We start from the raw sequence: 23,209 nt of genomic DNA on the forward strand, positions 1-23,209 counted from the left end.
GGTACAACATCTATCACATTCAGCCTCATTGGCCAGCCACAGTAACATCTTTGGGCATCACCATAGCTAGCTGAAGATCAAGGATACCCATACTCCAAGGACCTTCCTTCATCAAAAGAGACTCTGCACATAGAACCTCCGGCAGAATACAGCATCCATATAGATATACAACCTTTTATTAAAAGGAGGGACTCCTCTACAAACCATATATATTGTTTATTTCATAGTTCTTGTGGCTACAGGGCCTGGTGGGAGTGGACTGATAAAAGTCTCATCTTCTCCCTCTTGTTTCCGGGGTCATAAATCTGTTTCAGCCTGTTTATTATAGCCATTTGACTTTTTGCTATTGTTACTACATTGTGTGTTCTTGTGATCTCATTTTACTGCAATATCACTGATTGGGTTATTTCTGTAACCTTTATGGTCTGGATGACTTATTATCCCAGTGTTGATTTACAAATCTTACTGATTATTGGTGTCTTTACATTTGTATGTTCTGCTTGAAGTATGTCAGAACCCAGAGCGTCAGAGGTGTCGGGAAGCTTGCAAGGTCGGGGCAACCACTGGGGGCAAACAACTTGCGGGGGTATCACTACACTTGTTTCTCTTGAACCTTGCCTTTGCTCCTCCCATGAACTTCCTATTTAAGACGTGCCTTTGCACTTACTTTTTGCAAGATTATTGTGCTCTCTCCAGCCTATATCTCGCTCATGTCACTCTGTATCTTCACTACCACTCATTGCTGACCTTTGGCTTGTTCCTCGACTATGCTTCTACTTGATACCAACCTGCAACCACTTGTCACTGACCTTTGGCTTGTTCCTTGGCTACGCTTCCACTTGATCCCAACCTGCTACCACTTATTAGAGATTTTCGGCTTTTTCCTTTACTACGCTTCCACCTAATCCCAACCTGTAACCACTTGTTACTGACGTTCCTTGACAATACTTCCACTTGATCCCAACCTGCTACCGCTTTTTACTGACCTTTGGCTTGTTCCTTGACCACACTTCCACTTGATCCCAACCTACTTCCACTTGATCCCAACCTGCTACCACTTTTTACTGACCTTTGACTTGTTCCTTGGCTATGCTACCACTTGATCCCAGCCTGCAACCATGTTACTGATCTTTGACTTGTTCCTTGGCTACTCTTCCACTTAATCCCAACCTGCAACCACTTGTTACTGACCTTTGGCTTGTTCCTTGACCAAACTTCCACTTGATCCCAACCTGCAACCACTTGTTACTGACCTTTGGCTTGTTCCTTAACAACACTTCCACTTGATCCCAACCTGCTACCGCTTTTTACTGACCTTTGGCTTGTTCCTTGGCTATGTTTGCACTTGATCCCAGCCTGCAACTACTTATTACCGACCTTTGGCTTGTTCCTTGACTACGCTTCTCCTAATCCCAACCTGTAACCACTTGTTACTGACCTTTGGCTTGTTCCTTGACCACACTTCCACTTGATCCCAACCTGCTACCGCTTTTTACTGACCTTTGGCTTGTTCCTTGGCTATGCTTCCACTTGATCCCAGCCTGTAACCACTTGTTACTGACCTTTGGCTTGTTCCTTGACCACACTTCCACTTGATCCCAACCTACTTCCACTTGATCCCAATCAACTTCCACTTTTTACCGACCTTTGACTTGTTCCTTGGCTATGCTACCACTTGATTCCAGCCTGCAACCATGTTACTGATCTTTGACTTGTTCCTTGGCTACTCTTCCACTTGATCCCAACCTGCAACCACTTGTAACTGACCTTTGGCTTGTTCCTTAACAACACTTCCACTTGATCCCAACCTGCTACCGCTTTTTACTGACCTTTAGCTTGTTCCTTGGGTATGTTTCCACTTGATCCCTGCCTTCAACCACGTTACTGATCTTTGGCTTGTTCCTTGGCTACTCTTCCACTTGATCCCAACCTGCAAACACTTGTTACACTTGTTGGCTGGTTCCTTAAACGGGTTGTAAACCCTCGTGTTTTTTCACCTTAATGCATCCTATGCATTAAGTTGAAAAAACTTCTGTCACTGACCAGTCCCCCCCATTTTACTCACCTGAGCCCTGTAATTCCCACGCCAGAAATGCGCTCACCCTCTTTTTAGAGGGTTCTACAAAGTATTGACTCCGGAGGACGCCATAAAAATGTACCCCACACTTTTCACATATTTATTTGTATAATTTATCATTTTCCTTCCACTTCACAATTATGTTCCACTTTGTGTTGGTCTATCACATAAAATCCCCCAAAAAATACATTTACGTTTTTGGTTGTAACATGACAAAATGTGGAAAATTTCAAGGGGTATGAATACTTTTTCAAGGCACTGTATATCCATGATAATTTGTTAGCCTTATACATTTGTGCCATTTCCTTATTGTTCTCATACATGTGTTATAATAAAGCTTTGATTGCATATAACAAGGAGTGGGGGTTCCTGGAGAAAGACGCCATCAGCTTTGCTAGAGCACTGCGTCCCTCAAAGGACTTCATTAAAAAAAAAGTTGTTTACATTAAGTACAAGAAATATCATTTTCTTGTATGTGGCATATCTGGTGTTCAGTAAGAATGGACTTCCGTGAAAAACATTTCCCACACTCGGGACAAGAATACGGCTTCTCCCCTGTGTGGGACCTCAGATGTGTGTTTAGATGGCACTTCTGTGAAAAACATTTCCCGCACTCGGAACAGGAATACGGCTTCTCCCCCGTGTGAGATCTCTGATGTCTGGAAAGATGGTTGCTCTTTGAAAAAAACATCCCGCACTCGGAGCAGGAGTACAACTTCTCGCCCGTGTGCATCCTCTGATGTCTCGAAAAATTGGACTTATCCGAAAAGCATTTCCAGCACTCGGGGCAGGAATACGGCTTCTTCACTGCATGGGATCTTTGATGTATAATAAGTTCAGGTTTCCGTGAATAACGTTTTCCGCACACGGAGCAGGAATACGGCTTCTCGCCCATGTGCAATCTCTGATGTCTAGAAAGCTTGGACTTATCTGAAAAACATTTCCCGCACTCAGGGCAGGAAAATGGCTTCTCCCCCGTGTGAGTTCTTTGATGTATAACAAGGTCTGATTTCTGTGAAAAACATTTCCCGCACTCGGAGCAGGTATGCGGCTTCTCACCCGTATGCGATCTTTGATGTTTGGAAAGGTTGGCCTTCTGTGAAAAACACTTCCCACACTCAGGACAGGAAAATGGTTTCTCCCCCGTGTGAGACCTCTGATGTAAAACAAGTTTTGATTTCTGTGGAAAACATTTCCCACACTCAGGGCAGGCATATGTTTTCTCGCCCAGGTGTAATTTCTGATGTCTGGAAAGATGGGACTTCTGTGAAAAATGTTTCCCGCACTCAAAACAAGAATACGGCTTCTCCCCAGTATGGGATCCGTAATGTATGTCGAGTTCGGATTTATGACGAAAACATCTCCCGCACTCAGAACAGAAATAAAACTCCTTACCCATTTCGGATCTCTGAAGGACAATAAGACCTAGTTCAGAGTGAAAACTCTCCCCACGTTCAGGACAGGAAAATGTCTTCTCCCCCTGAATCCCGGCACCATCCCTCACAGTATGAGGTTGCTCAGAGTCGGAGGGATTCCATGGTCTATCCACACTGTGAAGTCCACCATCCATAGTGGAGATCATTGTCTTTTCTCCTCCACAATCTCCTGTGATGTCCTCATCTTCCATTTTACAACCTGGAGATAAAGTGAGACGATCCTTTGAGGGTTTCTCCATGGCGTGTCCTAAAAAAATATAAAAACATCATCAATAGATATGAGAGGGTTAGTTCACTTCCATCAAGATTCCATCTGGATCAGGTAGATATGAGTGAGCAGATGTTCTCTGTGGAGGTCCCAACCAGCTGGGACTCTCCCCCCTCTTCAGTCAAAGGGCCTTTGGTCCTCCTCCCAGATCACTTCTACATTTACACAGCCTTGTCAGAAGAGCAGGAACCAATGGGGACTGGGAGGTCCATGCTCTTCACACAACCACAAGCCTAGGCACTGGGTCATGTGACCTCTGATAGACAAGAGGGTCAAAGTTCAAACCTGTAGACCCTTTACCATAGAACAAGTGACCATAAGCCTAGGTTTCTGGTGATATGCAGCACTGGAGGGAGCTTGCAGCATTATTTCCTCCTGGAAAGTTAAGTGTTTCAGTTATATGTTACTCCTTACTTATCATCCCAACAAAACTTTGACTTCAGAGTTTTATGTTGACATTCAGCTAATAATCTGCTAGAAGAAGAGGAACCAACCTAAGAAAGGCTCAATCTGTGTTATCATATCTGAGCTACTATAACTAGGAGTGACACACAACCTAATACTGCCAGCTGAACCCCAGGATGGGTATCAGTACAGGGAGGTGACCATTATCAACCTATTATTGGCTGATATCACTCAGCTCCCGCCCTACTCTGGACCAATCAGTGTGCAGTAACAGAGCAGAGATAAGAGAAGAATATATTATGGGTCACCTGTGCTGATCTCTGTAGGAGTGTCCTCCTCTATGAATGTCCTCGTCATTCCAGCCTCCTCCGTATATTGCTGATCATCCCTCACATACGTCTCTTCTACTTCACCTTCAACTTTTACGATAATCAGATCTTCACCCTAAACCAACAGAATGGCAGCAAAATTAAACTTTGTGTGTTTATTCTAATCTCTATTTCTTGGAGTCAATTGAGGGACACGGGAATTCAGAAACAGTTGGGTTATACTGCCTCCTACTGGCAAACATACATTGTATGCCTCCCCTTTGCTTAACTCCTCCACTCAGCATGCCTTAGTTTTGGGGAGAATCAGTACCAAGGGCTAAAGCAAAAACAGAAAGGGGTAGGGACAGAGGCATGCACAGGGGGTGTGCCGGATGTGCCTGGGCACACCCTAATCACCCCAGGCGCCAGTGTATCAACCAATGTACAGAAGTGAGCCTCGGGTAAACCAGCCTGAGGCCATGATTGTGAGTAGCAGGCAAACTAAACACCCCCTTCTCTCTCTCTCTCTCTCACCCCCCTCTCTCTCTCTCTCTCACCCTCATCCCCTTTCACACCCTCCTATCTTTCTCTCATCCCCCTCTCTGTCTCTCACCGTTCCCCCCTCTCTCTCTTTCACTCCCCTCTCTCTCTCCACCCTTCCTCACCCCCTCTCTTTCCCTCTCTCTTGCTCTGTCTCTCTCTCACACACCCTCATCCCCTCTTTCTCTTACCTCTCTCTCTCTCTCAACCCCTCTCTCTTACTCTCACCTCCCCCTCTCTCTCACTCCATCTCTCTCCCCCCCCTCTCTATCCATCTCTCTCTCACCCCCCCTCTCTATCTCACCCTCTCTCTCACTCCCCTCTCTCGCCACCCTTCCTCACCCACCCTCTTTTCCTCTTGTCCCCTCTCTCTCGCCCCCCTCTTTCCCTCTAACCCCCCTTTCTCTTGCCCCCTTTCTTGTTCTGTCTCTCTATCTCACACCCTCATCACCTCTTTCTCTTACCTCTCCCTCTCACTCCCCCCCCCTTACTCTCACCTCCCTCCTCTCTCTCTCACTACATTTCTCTCTCTCACACCTCTCTCTCTCTCCCCCCCCCTCTCTCACACCCCTCTCTCTCTCCCCCTCTCTCTCTCCCCCCTCTCTCACACCCCTCTCTCACACCCCTCTCTCTCACACCCCTCTCTCTCTCCCCCCCTCTCTCACACCTCTCTCTCACACCTCTCTCTCTCCCCCCTCTCTCACACCTCTCTCTCACACCTCTCTCACCTCTCTCTCTCTCTCCCCCCCCTCTCTCACACCTCTCTCTCTCACACCCCTCTCTCTCTCCCCCCCTCTCTCACACCTCTCTCTCTCTCCCCCCTCTCTCACACCTCTCTCTCTCACACCCCTCTCTCTCTCCCCCCCTCTCTCACACCTCTCTCTCTCTCACACCCCTCTTTCTCTCACACCCCTCTCTCACACCTCTCTCTCTCTCTCACACCCCTCTCTCTCTCCCCCCTCTCTCTCTCCCCCCTCTCTCTCACCCCCCTCTCTCTCTCTCCCCCCTCTCTCACCCCCCTCTCTCTCACCCCCCTCTCTCTCACCCCCCTCTCTCTCACCCCCCTCTCTCTCTCCCCCCTCTCTCACACCCCTCTCTCACACCTCTCTCTCACACCCCTCTCTCACACCCCTCTCTCACACCCCTCTCTCTCTCCCCCCTCTCTCACACCCCTCTCTCTCTCCCCCCTCTCTCACCCCCCTCTTTCTCTCCCCCCTCTCTCACACCCCTCTCTCACACCTCTCTCTCACACCCCTCTCTCTCTCCCCCCTCTCTCACACCCCTCTCTCACACCCCTCTCTCTCTCCCCCCTCTCTCTCTCCCCTCTCTCTCTCCCCCCTCTCTCACCCCCCTCTCTCTCTCCCCCCTCTCTCACACCCCTCTCTCACACCTCTCTCTCACACCCCTCTCTCTCTCCCCCCTCTCTCTCCCCCCTCTCTCTCCCCCCTCTCTCACACCCCTCTCTCTCTCCCCTCTCTCTCTCCCCCCTCTCTCACACCCCTCTCTCACACCTCTCTCTCACACCCCTCTCTCTCTCCCCCCTCTCTCTCCCCCCTCTCTCACACCCCTCTCTCTCTCCCCCCTCTCTCTCTCCCCCCTCTCTCACACCCCTCTCTCACACCCCTCTCTCTCTCCCCCCTCTCTCTCCCCCCTCTCTCACACCCCTCTCTCACACCCCTCTCTCTCTCCCCCCTCTCTCACACCTCTCTCTCACACCTCTCTCTCACACCTCTCTCTCTCTCACACCTCTCTCTCACTCACACGTCTCTCATTTCTCCCTCTCAATCTCACCCTCTCTCTCACTCCATCTCTCTCTCACCTCCTTCTCTCTCACCCCCCATCTCTCTCTCACATCCCTCTCTTTCTCACTCTCCCTCCCTCCCTCCTCTCTATTTCTCTCATCCCCCTCTAACTCTCACTCCTGCTCATTCTCTCTCTCTTACTCCACATTTCTGTTCACCAGTGTTCAAACCTCCTGCAGGGAGCAGTATAACCCAACTCTATGTGGAACCCTGTGTTCTTCAATGGGCAAGAAAAAAAAAAGAACATCTGTAACATAGAAGTATTTATGATGTGAGATCACATAGAAAATATTATCTTGTAGAGTCCACACATCATCTCCACATGTCAGAGTGTTCAATCACTTTATGTTCCCGACCCTCAACTCCACCTACCTGATGATGGTGAGGGATGGTGTGACCTTCCTGTGTGGAATCCCGGGAATACAGAGGACGGGGACATCTCTCTGGTGGGGTTCTGTTACTGGATGACTCCACCATGGTGTCCTGGTACAGATCTGTGTGTACTTCCTCCACCCTACCATCCTCTTCTTTTATCTCTTCTTTAACCTCAACTTTAGAATCTCTCAGGTTTCCACTCTGAATATATAATAAAAATGACATCAATGGTAACAATGCAGATAATGTACAGATCCTAATGATACTATCAGTGATTGTTCCTCATCTACCTGATGATGGTGAGGGATGGTGTGATCTTCCTGTGTGGAATCCCGGGAATACAGAGGACGGGGACATCTCTCTGGTGGGTTCCTGGTATTAGGTGGTTCCATCATATCCTTGTGTCCTTCTGAAAGATCCTTCATCACACCATACTCCTCATCCTCCTCTTTATACTCTTCTTTAACAACAATATTATAATTCTCAAGGTTTCCACTCTGAATATATAATAGGATATTCATTGTAAAAAAAAAGATAATTTGTGTATAAATCATAACTACCAATAATTGTTAATCATCTACCTGATCATGTTGTGTGTAGTTATGATCTTCCTGTGTTGATTCCCAGGAATCCAGAGGACGGGGACATCTCTCTGGTAGGTTTCTGTTACTAGGTGGCTCCATCATATTGCAGAGATCCTTATGTTCTTCAGAAAACTCTTTCATCACACCATGCTTCTCATCCTCCTCGTTTATCTCTTCTTTACAATCAACTTTAGAATCTCTCAGGTTTCCACTCTGAATATATAATAAAAATGACATCAATGGTAACAATACAGATAATGTACAGATCTTGACACACACAATGATACAGTCACCATCCAGACACATCCCTTGTCTGTTACTGGATAATGTCCCAGAATTCCCAGAATCCTCCTCACCTCTCCTGTCAGCAGCTCCATCATCTTCTTGGTGACTTCTAGAATCTTCTCCATGTTGTGTCTCTCAGGTTTTAGGGAGTCACATGGAGGCACTGTGATGGTCATATGATCACCTGACTTCACAAGAGGAAATCTCTGTATTGGAGAACCAATAGGAAGATCATGTTAGAATCCCAGAATCCTCCTCACCTCTCGGGTCAGGTCTGTGTTTTATTAATAGAGATAAGAATGATGTCATGTGACCTCCCAGAATCCTCCTCACCTCTCCGGTCAGGTCTGTGTTTTATTAATAGAGATAAGAGTGATGTCATGTGACCTCCCAGAATCCTCCTCACCTCTCGGGTCAGGTCTGTGTTTTATTAATAGAGATAAGAGTGATGTCATGTGACCTCCCAGAATCCTCCTCACCTCTCCGGTCAGGTCTGTGTTTTATTAATAGAGATAAGAGTGATGTCATGTGACCTCCCAGAATCCTCCTCACCTCTCCGGTCAGGTCTGTGTTTTATTAATAGAGATAAGAGTGATGTCATGTGACCTCCCAGAATCCTCCTCACCTCTCCGGTCAGGTCTGTGTTTTATTAATAGAGATAAGGGTGATGTCATGTGACCTCCCAGAATCCTCCTCACCTCTCCGGTCATGTCTGTGTTTTTTATTAATAGAGATAAGAGTGATGTCATGTGACCTCCCAGAATCCTCCTCACCTCTCCGGTCAGGTCTGTGTTTTATTAATAGAGATAAGAGTGATGTCATGTGACCTCCCAGAATCCTCCTCACCTCTCGGGTCAGGTCTGTGTTTTATTAATAGAGATAAGAGTGATGTCATGTGACCTCCCAGAATCCTCCTCACCTCTCCGGTCAGGTCTGTGTTTTATTAATAGAGATAAGGGTGATGTCATGTGACCTCCCAGAATCCTCCTCACCTCTCCAGTCAGCAGGTAGATGATCTCCAGGGTGAGGTTTAGTATCTTCTCAGTCATGTGACTCCGGTCCTCCTCCATCCTCATTGGTCATGTGATCTATACAGGTTTCCTGTAGACCAATAATTGATAACAGAGAATTATCTGGACTGTACTGGTTGTACAATATTAGGATGGGGATGTATGGGAGATAAAATGTACACACTTTTTAGCACCAAATATTAAATCCAAGGCCACACCGCTGACAACTCTCATTTATACAAACCATAATAGCTTGAAGCCCAAATTGCATGTAGAAGTATTGTAAGGGCAGCACAGTGGCTAAGTGGTTAGCACTTCCACATGGCAGCACTAGAGTCATCAGTTCAAAGTATTAGGGATCAGAAAAGATGTGTCTATTTGCCAATCACTTCTCTTTCCTCCACCCCAATCTCGCTCATCCATGTCTTTATGGACCTTGCTTTGTGCTCTGGTGCGCAGTCATGTTGGAACAGGAAGGGGCCGTCCCCAAACTGTTCCCACAAAGTTGGGAGCGTGAAATTGTCCAAAATGTCTTGGTATGCTGACGCCTTAAGAGTTCCCTTCACTGGAACTAAGGGGCCAAGCCCAACCCCTGAAAAACAACCCCACACCATAATGCCTCCTCCACTAGTTGAATTGGACCAGTGCACAAAGCAAGGTCCATAAAAGACCATGAATGAGCGAGTTTGGGGTGGAGAAACTTGACTGGCCTGCAGAGTCCTGACCTCAACCTGATAGAACACCTTTAGGATGAATTAGAGCGGAGACTGCGAGCCAGGCCGTCTCGTCCAACATCAGTGCCTGACCTCACAAATGCTCTTCGGGAAGAATGGTCAAACATTCCCATAGACACACTCCTAAACCTTGTGGACGGCCTTCCCAGAAGCTGATATGGCTCCAAAGGGTGGGCCAACTCAATATTGAAGATTGGGATGCCAATAAAGATTGTGCATGTAAAGGCAGGCGTCCCAATACTTTTGGTAATATAGTGTGTGTGTGTGTGTGTGTATATATATATATATATATACTTTTATATAAAATAAGACATAACAAACATGTTATACTTACCTTCTGTGTAATGTTTTTTGCACAAAGCAGCCCCGATCCTCCTCTTCTAAGGCCCCTGCCGGAGCTCCGGGCTCACTCCTTCCTGCTCATTTCCGAACCAGCTTTCTGTGTCCATAAGACACAGAGAGCTCAACTCAGCTAACCTGCCCGCCCCCCCCTGCTTCCACCTCACTGGTTGTGATTGACAGCAGAGGGAGCCAGTGGCTCCTGCTGCTGCATCTTAGCCAATCAGGAGGGAGAGACCAGAGAGAGCCTTGGCTCTTGTGCACATTGTTGGATCGAGATCGGGATTCGGTAAGTATTAGGAGGGGCTGCACACTGAAGGTTTAGAACGCATGAAGGTAAAACAAAAACGTCACCCTTTACAATTACTTTGCGTTTTTAAAATTGCTGCTCCCTGCAAAACAAATTTTTTCAAAGTTTTTTGCTTTGGAACATGTCCCCCCAGGGCAGTGCCCAGCCCCTCCCCCATGCTATTTGTTGGACAATCTTTTGCCTATTAGCCTAGAAAATGGCTATCACTGTTTCTAAACATTCGGCTCCCATTAACGTCAATGGGGTTCAGATTCGGGACACCTAAACTTCGGTAAAGTTCTACAAACTCGCCTGGGAACTAAACCCGTACGTTCTGCTCCTCAAAAGTGATGAAATACTGAGAGTGATATAAAAACTTTAATCAGTTAAATAGAATATTGATTTGTCTGTGTGTACATCAGACTGAAAAGAGGGACAATTAAAGGACAAAGAGTGACAGATCAAATTGTGCTCCCAATAATGGACAGTGATGAGAGCTATGATAAAATAATATCTTATTACCTCCTCTGCTGCCAGTTCCAGCGATGTCTCCTCTCTGTAATTCCTCGAATATGGAACTTCCTGCCTGTACCCGACAACATTTCCTGTCAGAGCCTGACATCACTTCCTGTCTTCCATAGAGACTTCCTGTCTTGGTAGAAGTGAGATCACCATCTTGTGGAGCTGAGAGGAACTGCAGCCCTGAGAAACGTCTTGTAGTGTGAACACGGCTGTGTGTGTATGTACTGTATATTGGTATACATAGGACCATTTTCACTCCCACCAAGGGGGATAGAAATATATTTTACAAACAATAACATCTGCAGTGTTCTACCCCTAATCCATAGCCCTTTAACAACAATATGTCCATGTCATTGCATCACAGCAATAGAAAACTATAACTTAAATGTGTCACGCTAAAATTCAGTGTTTTCCACCATGTAAAGTCCATAAAACAATCCATGATCTCTTCTTCACTCCACAAGATAACTGAAAGTGCTCCCCACATGTGATTTTGCTCCTCCAATCGGAAAGGTCCTCATCCTCTGTAGGACATCCCTATTACTGAATGGTAGCTCAGCTTTATTGGTATTGTAGATAAGGATCTGATATAGATGTAAATGGGGGGACCATCACATAAAAGTAAAAAGTTGGCATTACGAGGGCCCACCCATAATTCATAATAGGTCCTTCAGGTCCGGTATGAATTTTTAGGGGACCCCACCAAAAAAAAACTGCACGAGGTCCTCCCCAAATTCTATAGAGACCTTTACCATTATGGCTGGCATGATTTTTAAGGAGGAACCCCATGCAAACAAAATATTGGAGGTCCCCCCAAAATCTATAAAAGACCCTTATCTGAGAATGCAGCCTGGCTAGCCAGGAAAGAGGGGGAATGAGTGTGCATGCCCTTCTTGAACCATATCAGGTTGCCCTCAACGGGGGGGGGGCTTGCTATGATGGACCCCCCTGGCAAAGCACCTTGTCCCCAAATTGATAGCGGTTGTGGGGGTTTGCGGGTGGGGTTTTATTGGACTCTGGAAGCCCCCTTTACCAATATGGGGGCACCCAGATACTCCTCCCCTTCCATGTGAATGAGTAAGGATTGCATAGCGCAGACAGTTTTTGACAAGTCCTTTATAAAAACAAAAACAGAAGATCCACATCAAACACCTTAAAAACAACCCCAGATGTTCCTAATCCTTCAATGGCCACTCACCGAAAGACAGCTCCTCGAGCTGTCATTAACAGTGTAAGGAAAGGGGCAAGGATAGTGGTGAAATTGTTGCCCAAAATTGGCCATATGGTCGTATTTATGCAATGATGTCATCCCCACCACTTTGCTTACATGGCCAGGATTCTGAGCCTTGTAAGTGAATGGGCCAGGTGACGTGGATGGTTGGAAAGGATGCAGTGGGTGCTGGCACCCACACCCAAGGAGAATACCCAGCACCGGTGGGTATGGGGGGGTATGTGACACGCTCCCATATAATATTTTATGTCCCATGTCCTTCAGCTCCAGTCTGGGAGTGCCAAATCAAACTGGGAACCCCGGCCCCCTATCTTAGCAGAGTTAGACAGACTTTTAAGATACTTCAAGCAGTACTGAAATCTACCAACAGCATTTTATGGATACAGGCCGAAATCCTTCTATGATTGGCATTGAGCACCACCAGACTGGAGCTGAAGGTTCTTAGAGGGCTTCAAGAAAGGTGCTCAAAGCTTGTTTAATGCTTTGAAAATATCTACTCTTTACTCGTGCCAACAGACTACCAGGAAAATGCTGGTAACCTAATGGCCTCCCAAGGAGATTGCTTGTTTCCAAGTGAGATCCAGAATTCCTTCTACCTATCTTCTGCTAGTTTAAAGTAGAAGTCCAGCCTGGGCTTGTTTGGCTGGGTTTCTCTTATGGGTCACAGGAGTGCAATTCGTTTTCCACTCCTGTGACCTGTTTTCAGCGGAGAGCGGTCTGAAGTCCACTCTCCGCTGACGTCACTGGAATCAGTCCAGGCAGCGCGTCATCCCGACTTAGCAAGTCTGGATCTGCCAGCTGCCTGGAATGATGGCAGTCTCAGAGAGCCGCTGAGACGGCCGCTCCCGGACCCTTCACAGCGTAGCACTTCAATGAGCGTGGAGGAGCAGAGCAGGTGAGCTGCTGACTGAGAGGCAGCAGCACTCCGTTTGGGAGGTTAGAGAGCCGAGCCATTGGCGGTGTTCGGTGGCTCGGTTCTCAGTGAAGAGGCGGCGGGGGACAGCTGCAGCATGATGCTGCATCCACCTAGGTAAGTATGAATCTAAAAAAAAAAAGAAAAAACCCATACTTCTCTTCCAAGTTGCAGAATTCCCCAGATACACATTCAACACAAGGCCGAGTTCACACATTTATCGGGCTGCAGTTCCTCTGAGATCCACGAGGTGGGGATCTCACTTCTACCCAGACAGGAAGTGTCTATGGAAGACAGGAAGTGATGTCAGGTGCAGACAGGAAGTGATGTCAGGTATAAATGGGGCGTCTCGGGGAGAGGCGAGTCGGGAGGAAGTAGAGAGAAGACATTGCTGGAACTGGCAGCAGAGGAGGTAATACGATATTATTTTCTATTTACACTCAGTAACCCCCCGTCATGTCCATCCTCTTCCTCCATAGTCACTGTGATGTTTTTTATCTCCAGCAGATGATGATACACACATATATGGTGTGGAAACCTAGATTAACTCCTTCAGGGTCAGAACATTTCCCCACTTCTGGGGCTGGAGGGAGAGCTCCAATCATTGGAGGTCATTTGGTGAACGGGGTTTGAGTTGTAAATTGAGGCAGAGGGTTTGAGGCAACTATGGACTCTTCATGGTACAGCAAAGACTTACATATGTATTTGTAAAAAAGTATAAATTTATTTAAGACAAAAAAAATCATTAAAAAGGTCCTATGAGGGGAAATATATAAATACACAGTATTAAATCTCTGAAGAGGAACTCGACACTTGGACACATGTCCATCCAGACAGGAGGACCATGGATCTTGTCCTATGTCAGTTCAACCTGGACATGTTTCGCGGTGTGACCGCTTCTTCAGGAGTATACTTCAGAGGATAATGTGTGTAGATATCTCCACAAAGAACAAATAGTAAATGATCAGGTTAAAGAACAAACAACATATAAATAGTAAAGATAGCATGGATTAGAACATGTGCAAGGCCCAGATCAGTTCTGCCATAGAAATGGGCCAGTTCAAAATCCAGCAATCAAAATCAAGTAATATATAGAGCAAATGATCCCCAGAACATAGGCATTCCCGTATAAGATGGATAAAAGTTCTTTAACCTGATCATTAATATTTGTTCTTTGTAGAGATATCTACACACATTATCCTCTGAAGTATACTCCTGAAGAAGTGGTCACACCGCGAAACATGTCGAGGTTGAACTGACATAGGACAAGATCCATGGTCCTCCTGTCTGGGTGGACATGCGTCAAAGTGTCAAGTTCCTCTTCAGAAATGTAATACTGTGTATTATCTATTACCCCTCATAGGACCTTTTTAATGATGTTTCTTTTGTCTTAAATAAATTTATACTTTTTTACAAATACGTATGTGAGTCTTTGCTGTACCATGAAGAGTACATAGTTGCCTCAAACCCTCTGCCTCAATTTTCAAGTCGATTGAATGACGGTACATTATGTTTATGTTTTCGGTTTAGTAGCAATATTATTATTGTTGGGGTTTGAGTTGTGTGTGTTGCAGTGGTGGGGTTCATCTTCCTCCTTCCAGACTCCAAGTAGCCAGAATTTGGCCAGTGTTGCCAATGTGTCCTCTTCCTCCTCCTCTAATCCAGCCGGGCCCAGTAAAATTTGGTGATGAGGCATCATCTTTGGTTTTATCTGTATTTAAAACAACATAAAGTCCCACCACAGGGCTCGGTGAGAGCAGAACACGGTGGAAGGAACTCAGCAGCAATAACAGTCTACATATTGGAGCTATGGCCCTCTGGTATGGTTTAGTAGAAATTGTCCAGAAGAAGGACAGCAAATTGAACAGGCCTAAACTGGGGAAGTTGTGGAAGGTGTTTTCCAGCAAAGAAATAGGTGTAGCATCTGAGATACAGCAGTGACAAAATTGACCAGGTTGCCGGGACCCTTACTTTTTAATATCTTTATAAATGATATCGGGTCTGGAATCGAAAGTAATATTTCTGTCTTTGCAGATGACACCAAGCTATGCAGTGAAAAAACGTCCTTACAGGATGTCTCCAATTTACAAGCCGACCTCAATGCTCTGTCTAATTGGACGACTATGTGGCAGATGAGGTTTAATGTTGATAAATGTAAAGTTATGCACTTGGGGGCTTAAAATATGCATCATACATACTAGGGGGAGTACAACTGGGGGAATCCATACTGGAGAAGGATCTGGGGGTTTTGGTAGACCATAAGCTCAACAATAACATGCAATGCCAAGCTGCGGTTTCCAAAGCGAGCAAAGTCCTTTCTTATATTAAGAGAGGTATGAACTCCAGAGAGAGAGATATCATTTTGCCCCCCCTGTTCAAATCATTAGTAAGACCTCATCTGGAATATGCAGTTCAGTTTTGGTCTCAAAAAGGATATCGGGGAACTGGAGAAAGTGCAGAGAAGGGCAATCAAACTGATAAGAGGCATGGAGGAGCTCAGCTATGAGGAAAGAATAGAGGAGCTGAATTTATTCACTCTTGAGAAGAGGAGATTAAGGGGGGATATGATCAACATGTATAATACATAAGGGGTCCATATAGTGAACTTGGTGTTGGGTTATTCTCTTTACGGTCAACACAGAGGACAAGGGGGCACTCTTTACGTCTAGAGGAAAAGAGATTTCATCTCCAAATACGGAAAGGTTTCTTCACAGTAAGAGCTGTGATAATGTGGAATAGACTCCCTCCAGAGGTGGTTCTGGCCAGCTCAGTAGTTTGCTTTAAGAAAGGCTTGGATACTTTCCTAAATGTACATAATATAACTGGGTACTGACATTTATAGGTAAAGTTGATCCAGGGAAAATCCGATTGCCTCTCTGGGATCAGGAAGGAATTTTTTCCCCTGCTGTAGCAAATTGGAGCATGTTCTGCTGGGGTTTTTTGCCTTCCTCTGGATCAACCGTGGGTATAAAATTGGGTATATTGGATTGTACTATATTTTTAATTTTATTTATTTATTGTTTTTAAGGTTGAACTGGATGGACTTTTTTCACCCTGACTAACTATGTAACTATGTATTGGTCTATATATGTGTCCTGCCCTAAATTTGTGTAGCCCTGGTGGACTTGCTTGTCCTCTAGTACATCCCATGCAGTAAATCCCACTTGTGCGATACTGTCTCTTAACCCCCTGTATCTCCATCCTAACATTGTACAATAAATAGAGTCCAGATAATTATCCGCTATCAATCCACAGAGAAACCCGCATAGATCACATGACCACATCAATAAGGATGGAGAAGGACAGAAGTCACATAACTGAGAAGATACTAAACCTCACCCTGGAGATCATCTACCTGCTGACCGGAGAGGTGAGGAGGATTCTGGGAGGTCACATGACATCACTCTTATCTCTATTAATAAAACACAGACCTGACCGGAGAGGTGAGGAGGATTCTGGGAGGTCACATGACATCACTCTTATCTCTATTAATAAAACACAGACCTGACCGGAGAGGTGAGGAGGATTCTGGGAGGTCACATGACATCACTCTTATCTCTATTAATAAAACACAGACCTGACCGAAGAGGTGAGGAGGATTCTGGGATTCTAACATGATATTCCTATTGATTCTCCAATACAGAGATTTCCTCTGGTGAAGTCAGGAGATCATATGACCATCACAGTGCCTCCATGTGACTCCCTAAAACCTGAGAGACACAACATGGAGAAGATTCTAGAAGTCACCAAGAAGATGATGGAGCTGCTGACAGGAGAGGTGAGCGGTGCTGGGAATTCTGGGACATTATCCAGTAACAGACAAGGGATGTGTCTGGATGGTGACTGTATCATTGTGTGTGTCAGGTTCCTATAAGGTGTCAGGATGTCACTGTCTATTTCTCCATGGAGGAGTGGGAGTATTTAGAAGGACACAAGGATCTCTACAAGGACATCATGATGGACAATCAGCCGCCCCTCACATCACCGGGTAAGAGGAGACTTTATTGTAAAGGAGAGAGCAGTACGGAGGGTCCACCTAGATCCCCCATCATCTGATAAACACATAGAAACAATGTATTCAGTCAGTGTGTGTGTTTCCTACAGATGGATCCAGTAATGGGAACCCACCAGAGAGATGTCCCCGTCCTCTGTATTCCCGGGATTCCACACAGGAAGGTCACACCATCCCTCACCATCATCAGGTAGATGATTAATAATTATTGGTAGTTATCATTTATACACAATCATCTTTGTTATAATAAATGTTTTATTATATATTTAGAGTGAAAACCTCAGAGATTATAATATTGTTGTTAAAGAAGAGTATAAGAAAGAGGATGAGGAGTATGGGGTGATGGAGGAGCTTTCTGAAGGACACAAGGATCTCTATAAGGATATCAAGATGGAACCATCAAATAACAGAATTCCACCAGAGAGATGTCCCCGTCCTCTGTATTCCCGAGATTCCACACAGGAAGGTCACACCATCCATCACCATCATCAGGTAGGTGGAGTTGAGGGTCGGGAACATAAAGTGATTGAACACTCTGACATGTGGAGATGATGTGTGGACTCTACAAGATGATATTTTCTATGTGATCTCACATCATAAATACTTCTATGTTACAGATGTTATTTTCTGCCATTCTGTTGGTTTAGGGTGAAGATCTGATGAACATAAAAGTTGAGGGTGAAGTAGAAGAGACGTATGTGAGGGATGATCAGCAATATACACAGGAGGCTGGAATGACGAGGACATTCATAGAGGAGGACACTCCTACAGAGATCAGCACAGGTGACCCATAATATATTCTTCTCTTATCTCTGCTCTTTTACTGCACACTGATTATTCCAGAGTAGGGCGGGAGCTGAGTGATATCAGCCAATAATAGGTTGATAATAGTCACCTCCCTGTACTTATATCTGTTTTGGTGTTCAGCTGTCAATATTTGGTTGTGTTTCATTTCTAGTTACAGTAGCACAAATGTGATAGTTATCCTTCTAGGAGAACATCCTGCAGCAAGCTCCCTCCAGTGCTGCATATCACCAGAAGCCTAGGTCTATGGTCACTTGTTCTATGGTAAAGGGTCTACAAGTATGAACTTTGACCCTCTTGTTTATCAGAGGTCACATGACCCAGTGCCTAGGCTTGTGGTTGTGTAAAGAGCATGGACCTCCCAGTCCCCATTGGTTCCTGCTCTTCTGACAAGGCTGTGTAAATGTAGAAGTGATCTGGGAGGAGGACCAAAGGACCTTTGACTGAAGAGGGGAAGAGTCCCAGCTGGTTGGGACCTCCACAGAGAACATCTCCTCACTCATATCTACCTGATCCAGATGGAATCTTGATGGAAGTGAACTAACCCTCTCATATCTATTGATGATGTTTTTATATTTTTCCAGGACACGTCATGGAGAAACCCTCAAAGGATCGTCTCACTTTATCTCCAGGTTGTAAAATGGAAGATGAGGACATCACAGGAGATTGTGGAGGAGAAAAGACAATGAGCTCCACTATGGATGGTGGACTTCACAGTGTGGATAGACTATGGAATCCCTCTGACTCTGAGCAACCTCGTACTGTGAGGGATGGTGCCGGGATTCAGGGGGAGGAGACATTTTCCTGTCCTGAATGTGCGGAAAGTTTTAGTTCTGAATTGAGTCTTTCTGTACATTGGAGCTCTCACTCGGGTGTGAAGCGTCATTCCTGTCCTGAGTGTTGGAAATGTTATTCACGGAAATCAGAACTTGTCAGGCACCAGCTATCTCACAGAATGGTGAAGCCGTATTCCTGTCCTGAGTGCGGGAAAGGTTTTTCAGAGAAGTACAGTCTTTCCAGACATCAGAGGATTCACACGGGCGAGAAGATATATTCCTGCCCCGAGTGCGGGAAATGTTTTTCACGGAAGTCTTATCTCTCCGAACATAAGAGGTGTCACACGGGGGAGAAGCCGTATTCCTGTCCTGAGTGCAGTAAATGCTTTTCACAGAAGGCCCATCTTAACACACATCAGAGGTCTCACACGGGTGAGAAGCCATTTTCCTGTCCAGAGTGCGGGAAATGTTTTGCAGACAAGTCTAGTTTTCACAGGCATCGGAGGTCTCATACGGGGGAGAAGCCACATTCCTGTTCTGAGTGCGGGAAACGTTTTTCACAGAAGTACAATCTTTCTGAACATCAGAGATCTCACAGAGGGGAGAAGCTGTACTTCTGCCATGACTGTGGTAAATGTTTTTCAAGCAAGGCCCAACTCTCCATTCATCAAAGATCCCACAGAACCCTTAAGGCGTATTAGTGTCTTGAGTGCGGGAAATGTCTTCTATATGGATCAAATTTTTCCATACATCAGAGATCTCGCACTGGGAAGAAGCCCACCTTGATCTACACCTCAGAGCGCATCTTTGATCTTCATAGTGTAAGAGACATTTCAAAAGGACTTCCGAGTTCACTAAAGACATTGATGTTCACAAGGTTCTGTCTGGTGTTTCCTTCTATAAAGGATGAAAAGTGGCCGTGTCACTCCTGGATACATTCTTCCTGCAGTGTAGTCTGATCTCCCTACTTTTCAGCAGAAGCTTCAATGGAAAAATACTCTATATTGCCAAAAGTATTGGGACACCTACATGAACTTTTATGGCATCCCAGTCTTCGTCCGTAGGGTTCAATATTGAGTTGGCCCACCCTTTGCAGCTATAACAGCTTCAACTCTTCTGGGAAGGCCGTCCACAAGCTTTAGGAGGGTGTCTATGGGAATGTTTGACCATTCTTCCAGAAGTGCATTTGTGAGGTTAGGCACTGATGTTCAACGAGAAGGCCTGGCTCGCAGTCTCCGCTCTAAGTCATCCCAAAGGTCTTCTATCGGGTTGAGGTCTGGACTCTGAGGCCAGACAAGTTCCTTCACCCCAAACTCGCTCATCCATGTCTTTGTGCACTGGTCCAAATCATTTAGTGGAGAGGGGATTATGGTGTGGGGGTTGTTTTTCAGGGGTTGGGCTTGACCCCTTAGTTCCAGTGAAGGGAACCCTTATGCCGCGTACACACGATCGGACTTTCTGACTGGAAATGTTGGATGTGAGCTTGTTATCGGAAAGTCCGACCGCGAGTATGCTCCATCGAACATTTGCTTGTTTGGGAGCAGGTTTTCAAATTTTCAGCCAACTTAACTTTGTTGTCGGAAAGTCCGAGCGTGTGTACACAAGTCAGTCGCACAAAAGTTGACACATGCTCGGAATCAAGCAGAAGGAGCCGCACTGGCTATTGAACTTCCTTTTTCTCGGCTTGTTGTACGTCTTGAACGTCACCGCGTTCCCACATTCGTATTTGTTGCCCAACATTTGTGTGACCATGTCTATGCAAGACAAGTTTGAGCCAACAACCTTCGAACAAAAATCCATGGTTTTGTAGGCGGAAAGTCAGATCGTGTGTACGGGGCATTAAGGCGTCAGCATACCAAGACATTTTGGACAATTTCATGCTCCCAACTTTGTGGGAACAGTTTGGGGACGGCCCCTTCCTGTTCCAACATGACTGATCACCAGTGCACAAAGCAAGGTCCATAAAGACAAGGATGAGTGAGTTTGGGGTGGAGGAACTTGACTGGCCTGTACAGAGTCCTGACATCAACCCGATAGAACACCTTGGGATGAATTAGAGCGGAGACTGCGAGGCAGGCCTTCTCTCCAACATCAGTGCCTGACCTTACAAATGCGCTTCTGGAAGAATGGTCAAACGTTCCCATAGACACACTCCTAAACCTTGTGGACAGCCTTCCCAGGAGAGAAAAAAAAAATATATTGCCACTGGTCCTAAGGGAAGTGAATATTAGATTCCAAACACCAAGTTACTTAATTGCATTAAATAAAAGTCATTGTATATATTTATAACTTTCCAGCGATCACTACAATATCTCTTCTGTTTGTGAGTGAACACAAAAGTGCTCAGTATTGACTTCTCCTGTGTTTGGTGTTGGTGAGTGCAAGTTCTTCATTCAAATAAACTCCAGTACAAACAGATTTATATATTCAATATTAATACAAGCATTAAACGGCATCCTGTGGTACAATACGTCTCAATTTTCCTTTTATTTCTCTTATAATAGAGTATAATCCAGTCCTGCAGAGTTATATTACAGGTTTATTAAGCAAACATTCAACCGCCAGGAACTTATAGCTGAAGAGTCCCCTAGTGTCACTTTGCACCATTCCCTGCCTGTCATTGACCCTACCTGCTGTGAGTCCATAGTCTGCTCACCATCCATGTTCTCTGCATAACTGGCTGTCCCATAGGTGGGCGAACACGGTGTGCCGGGGGTGCCTAGGCACACCCTAATCACCCCATACAGTGCCGATTTTCCCTGCTTCCTGGCACCCCCTGTCTCCCACCTGCCAGCTTCCCTCCTCTCCTGCGGGGAATGTGTCAAGATAGAGAGTGGGGGAAGGGGCAGGTAAATATTTAATTTACCGACCCCTTTCTTTTCTGAATGAACACAGTGAGTGATCTGTACCGGTCGCTCCTGTGTTAATTCTTAACTGAAGCATGGTTAACTATGTTTACCATGCTTAAGTTTGTGAATGAACAGGAAGCCGCTCAGCACAGAGCACCTCCCATTAGTTCACTGTCCAGTGCAGCTGAAGCTGCAGAGAAAGGGACTGGGGAAGCTCAGGGGCTCCTAAACAATTGTAAAAAAAAAACTGCGTATCAACTTTTAGCTAGGTGCTAGTGTACATAGTTGCTAGTGTAGCAAGTTTTGGCCTGGCTGAGAGCCAGGCCTGGGTTGAATCTGGGTCAGGGCTGAGTGACTCAGGGAGGCTGGATGATTCAGCAAGCAGCAGCTAGGGGGAACTCCCCCCTGCTCTCTGGAACCTTGGAGAAGCTTCCAGAATTAGAGGGTGGAATCTGGGAGGAGCCGCTTGGAGTATTCATGAGACCCTTTAGCAATGCTTAAATTGGAACATTAGAAATATCAAACTCCATTAAATACCATATCTAAGAGGTGCCATACCTCTGCCTGTGATTTTTATAACCTACAACAGCAACACTGATATTTACATGGGAAAAGGTGCGTTTGAGTTGCCGGCAAAAAGCCGGTTCCACTTCTTTTTCTTTGCAAGCAAACTGCTGGGGGTTCCATTTATATATACCAGACCCTTTCCCTAGATGAGGGTTTGCTATGGATGTTAATAGGGGACACCAACACAGAAACAAAATGGGGTGGGGGCTTCCCTAAAATTCGTACCTGGCTGTGTAGGTCTGGTATGATTTTTTTGGAGACCCCACAAAAAAAACAAAAAAACTGTAAGGTACTCTTATGCCGTGTACACACGGGCGAACTTTTGAGCATCAAACGTCCGACAGTCTTTTCAACAGAGTTACAACTGGACTTGCACACACACGAATGGACTAAAGTCCGTTCGAAAGTCCGGTCGTTTGAACGTGATGACGTACGACCGGACTAGAATAAGGAAGTTTATAGCTAGTAGCCAATAGCTGCCCTTTCGTCATTTTTTTGTCCGTCAGGCTAGCATACAGACGAACGGATTGTTCGATCGGACTCAAGTTCGTCGGGAAGATTTGAAACATGTTCTAAATCTAAAGTCCGTCTGATTTTTGACAGAAAAAGTCAGCTGAAGGTCCGATGAAGCCCACACACAATCGGATTGTCCAACGGATTCGTTCCGTCGGACCAGTCCGGTCGAAAAGTCCGCCGTGTGTACATGGCATTAGATTCTATATTAGACTCTGAACCACAAGAAAAGTCAATAAAAAATATATGGGGCCTCCTAATAATCCATGCCATCCATACCTATATTCTGAGCATGAAGCCTGGTTGGCGGCTAAGAAAGGGGGGGGGGGGGTTAAAATGTGCCAACCCTCGTGAACCATACCAGGTCATATGCTCTCACAACATGAGGGGTACCTTGCCAAGAGGAAAAGTACCTTGTCTCCATTTTGATGAGGACAAGGGCCTCTTCATCACAACCCTGGCCCAGTGGTTGTGGGGGGGTCTGTGGGCAGGGGGCTTATCAGAATCTGAAAAAAGAGCATGCCCCCCCCAAAAAAATCCATACTAGACATTTATCTGAGCATGTAGCCT

At 45.7% G+C, this 23,209-nt stretch overlaps 4 protein-coding genes across 5 annotated transcripts in view; 2 read left to right on the top strand and 2 right to left on the bottom strand.

Moving 5' to 3' along the window:
- Positions 1–19,881, top strand: part of LOC141104781 (uncharacterized) — a 114,372-nt gene extending 94,491 nt beyond the window's left edge. The window contains exons 5-8 of the mRNA XM_073594525.1: positions 17,223–17,320; positions 17,401–17,622; positions 17,778–17,913; positions 18,519–19,881. Coding sequence (XP_073450626.1) covers positions 17,223–17,320; positions 17,401–17,622; positions 17,778–17,913; positions 18,519–19,411 — 1,349 coding nt within the window. The 3' untranslated portion in view covers positions 19,412–19,881. The remainder of the gene's footprint in view (positions 1–17,222; positions 17,321–17,400; positions 17,623–17,777; positions 17,914–18,518) is intronic.
- Positions 1–23,209, bottom strand: part of LOC141104959 (uncharacterized) — a 664,134-nt gene that overhangs the window by 357,148 nt on the left and 283,777 nt on the right. Inside the window, exons 7-9 of the mRNA XM_073594770.1 lie at positions 7,793–8,008; positions 7,502–7,708; positions 7,209–7,412 (exon numbers count right to left, since the gene is read on the bottom strand). Coding sequence (XP_073450871.1) covers positions 7,209–7,412; positions 7,502–7,708; positions 7,793–8,008 — 627 coding nt within the window. The remainder of the gene's footprint in view (positions 1–7,208; positions 7,413–7,501; positions 7,709–7,792; positions 8,009–23,209) is intronic.
- Positions 2,155–23,209, bottom strand: part of LOC141104789 (uncharacterized) — a 317,556-nt gene continuing 296,501 nt past the window's right edge. For both annotated transcript variants that reach the window (XM_073594537.1, XM_073594538.1), the window contains 2 exons: positions 4,495–4,630; positions 2,155–3,760 (listed from right to left, as the gene is read on the bottom strand). In XM_073594537.1, the coding sequence (XP_073450638.1) occupies positions 2,523–3,760; positions 4,495–4,630 (1,374 nt within the window). In that variant the 3' untranslated portion in view covers positions 2,155–2,522. The remainder of the gene's footprint in view (positions 3,761–4,494; positions 4,631–23,209) is intronic.
- The window catches only part of LOC141104774 (uncharacterized), a 73,545-nt gene continuing 63,673 nt past the window's right edge, over positions 13,338–23,209 (top strand). The window contains exons 1-4 of the mRNA XM_073594506.1: positions 13,338–13,530; positions 16,147–16,184; positions 16,374–16,488; positions 16,762–17,106. Of these exons, the coding sequence (XP_073450607.1) occupies positions 17,022–17,106 (85 nt within the window). The 5' untranslated portion in view covers positions 13,338–13,530; positions 16,147–16,184; positions 16,374–16,488; positions 16,762–17,021. The remainder of the gene's footprint in view (positions 13,531–16,146; positions 16,185–16,373; positions 16,489–16,761; positions 17,107–23,209) is intronic.

Source organism: Aquarana catesbeiana, linkage group LG08 (genome assembly GCF_042186555.1).
Source record: "Aquarana catesbeiana isolate 2022-GZ linkage group LG08, ASM4218655v1, whole genome shotgun sequence".
Lineage (NCBI taxonomy): Eukaryota > Metazoa > Chordata > Amphibia > Anura > Ranidae > Aquarana > Aquarana catesbeiana.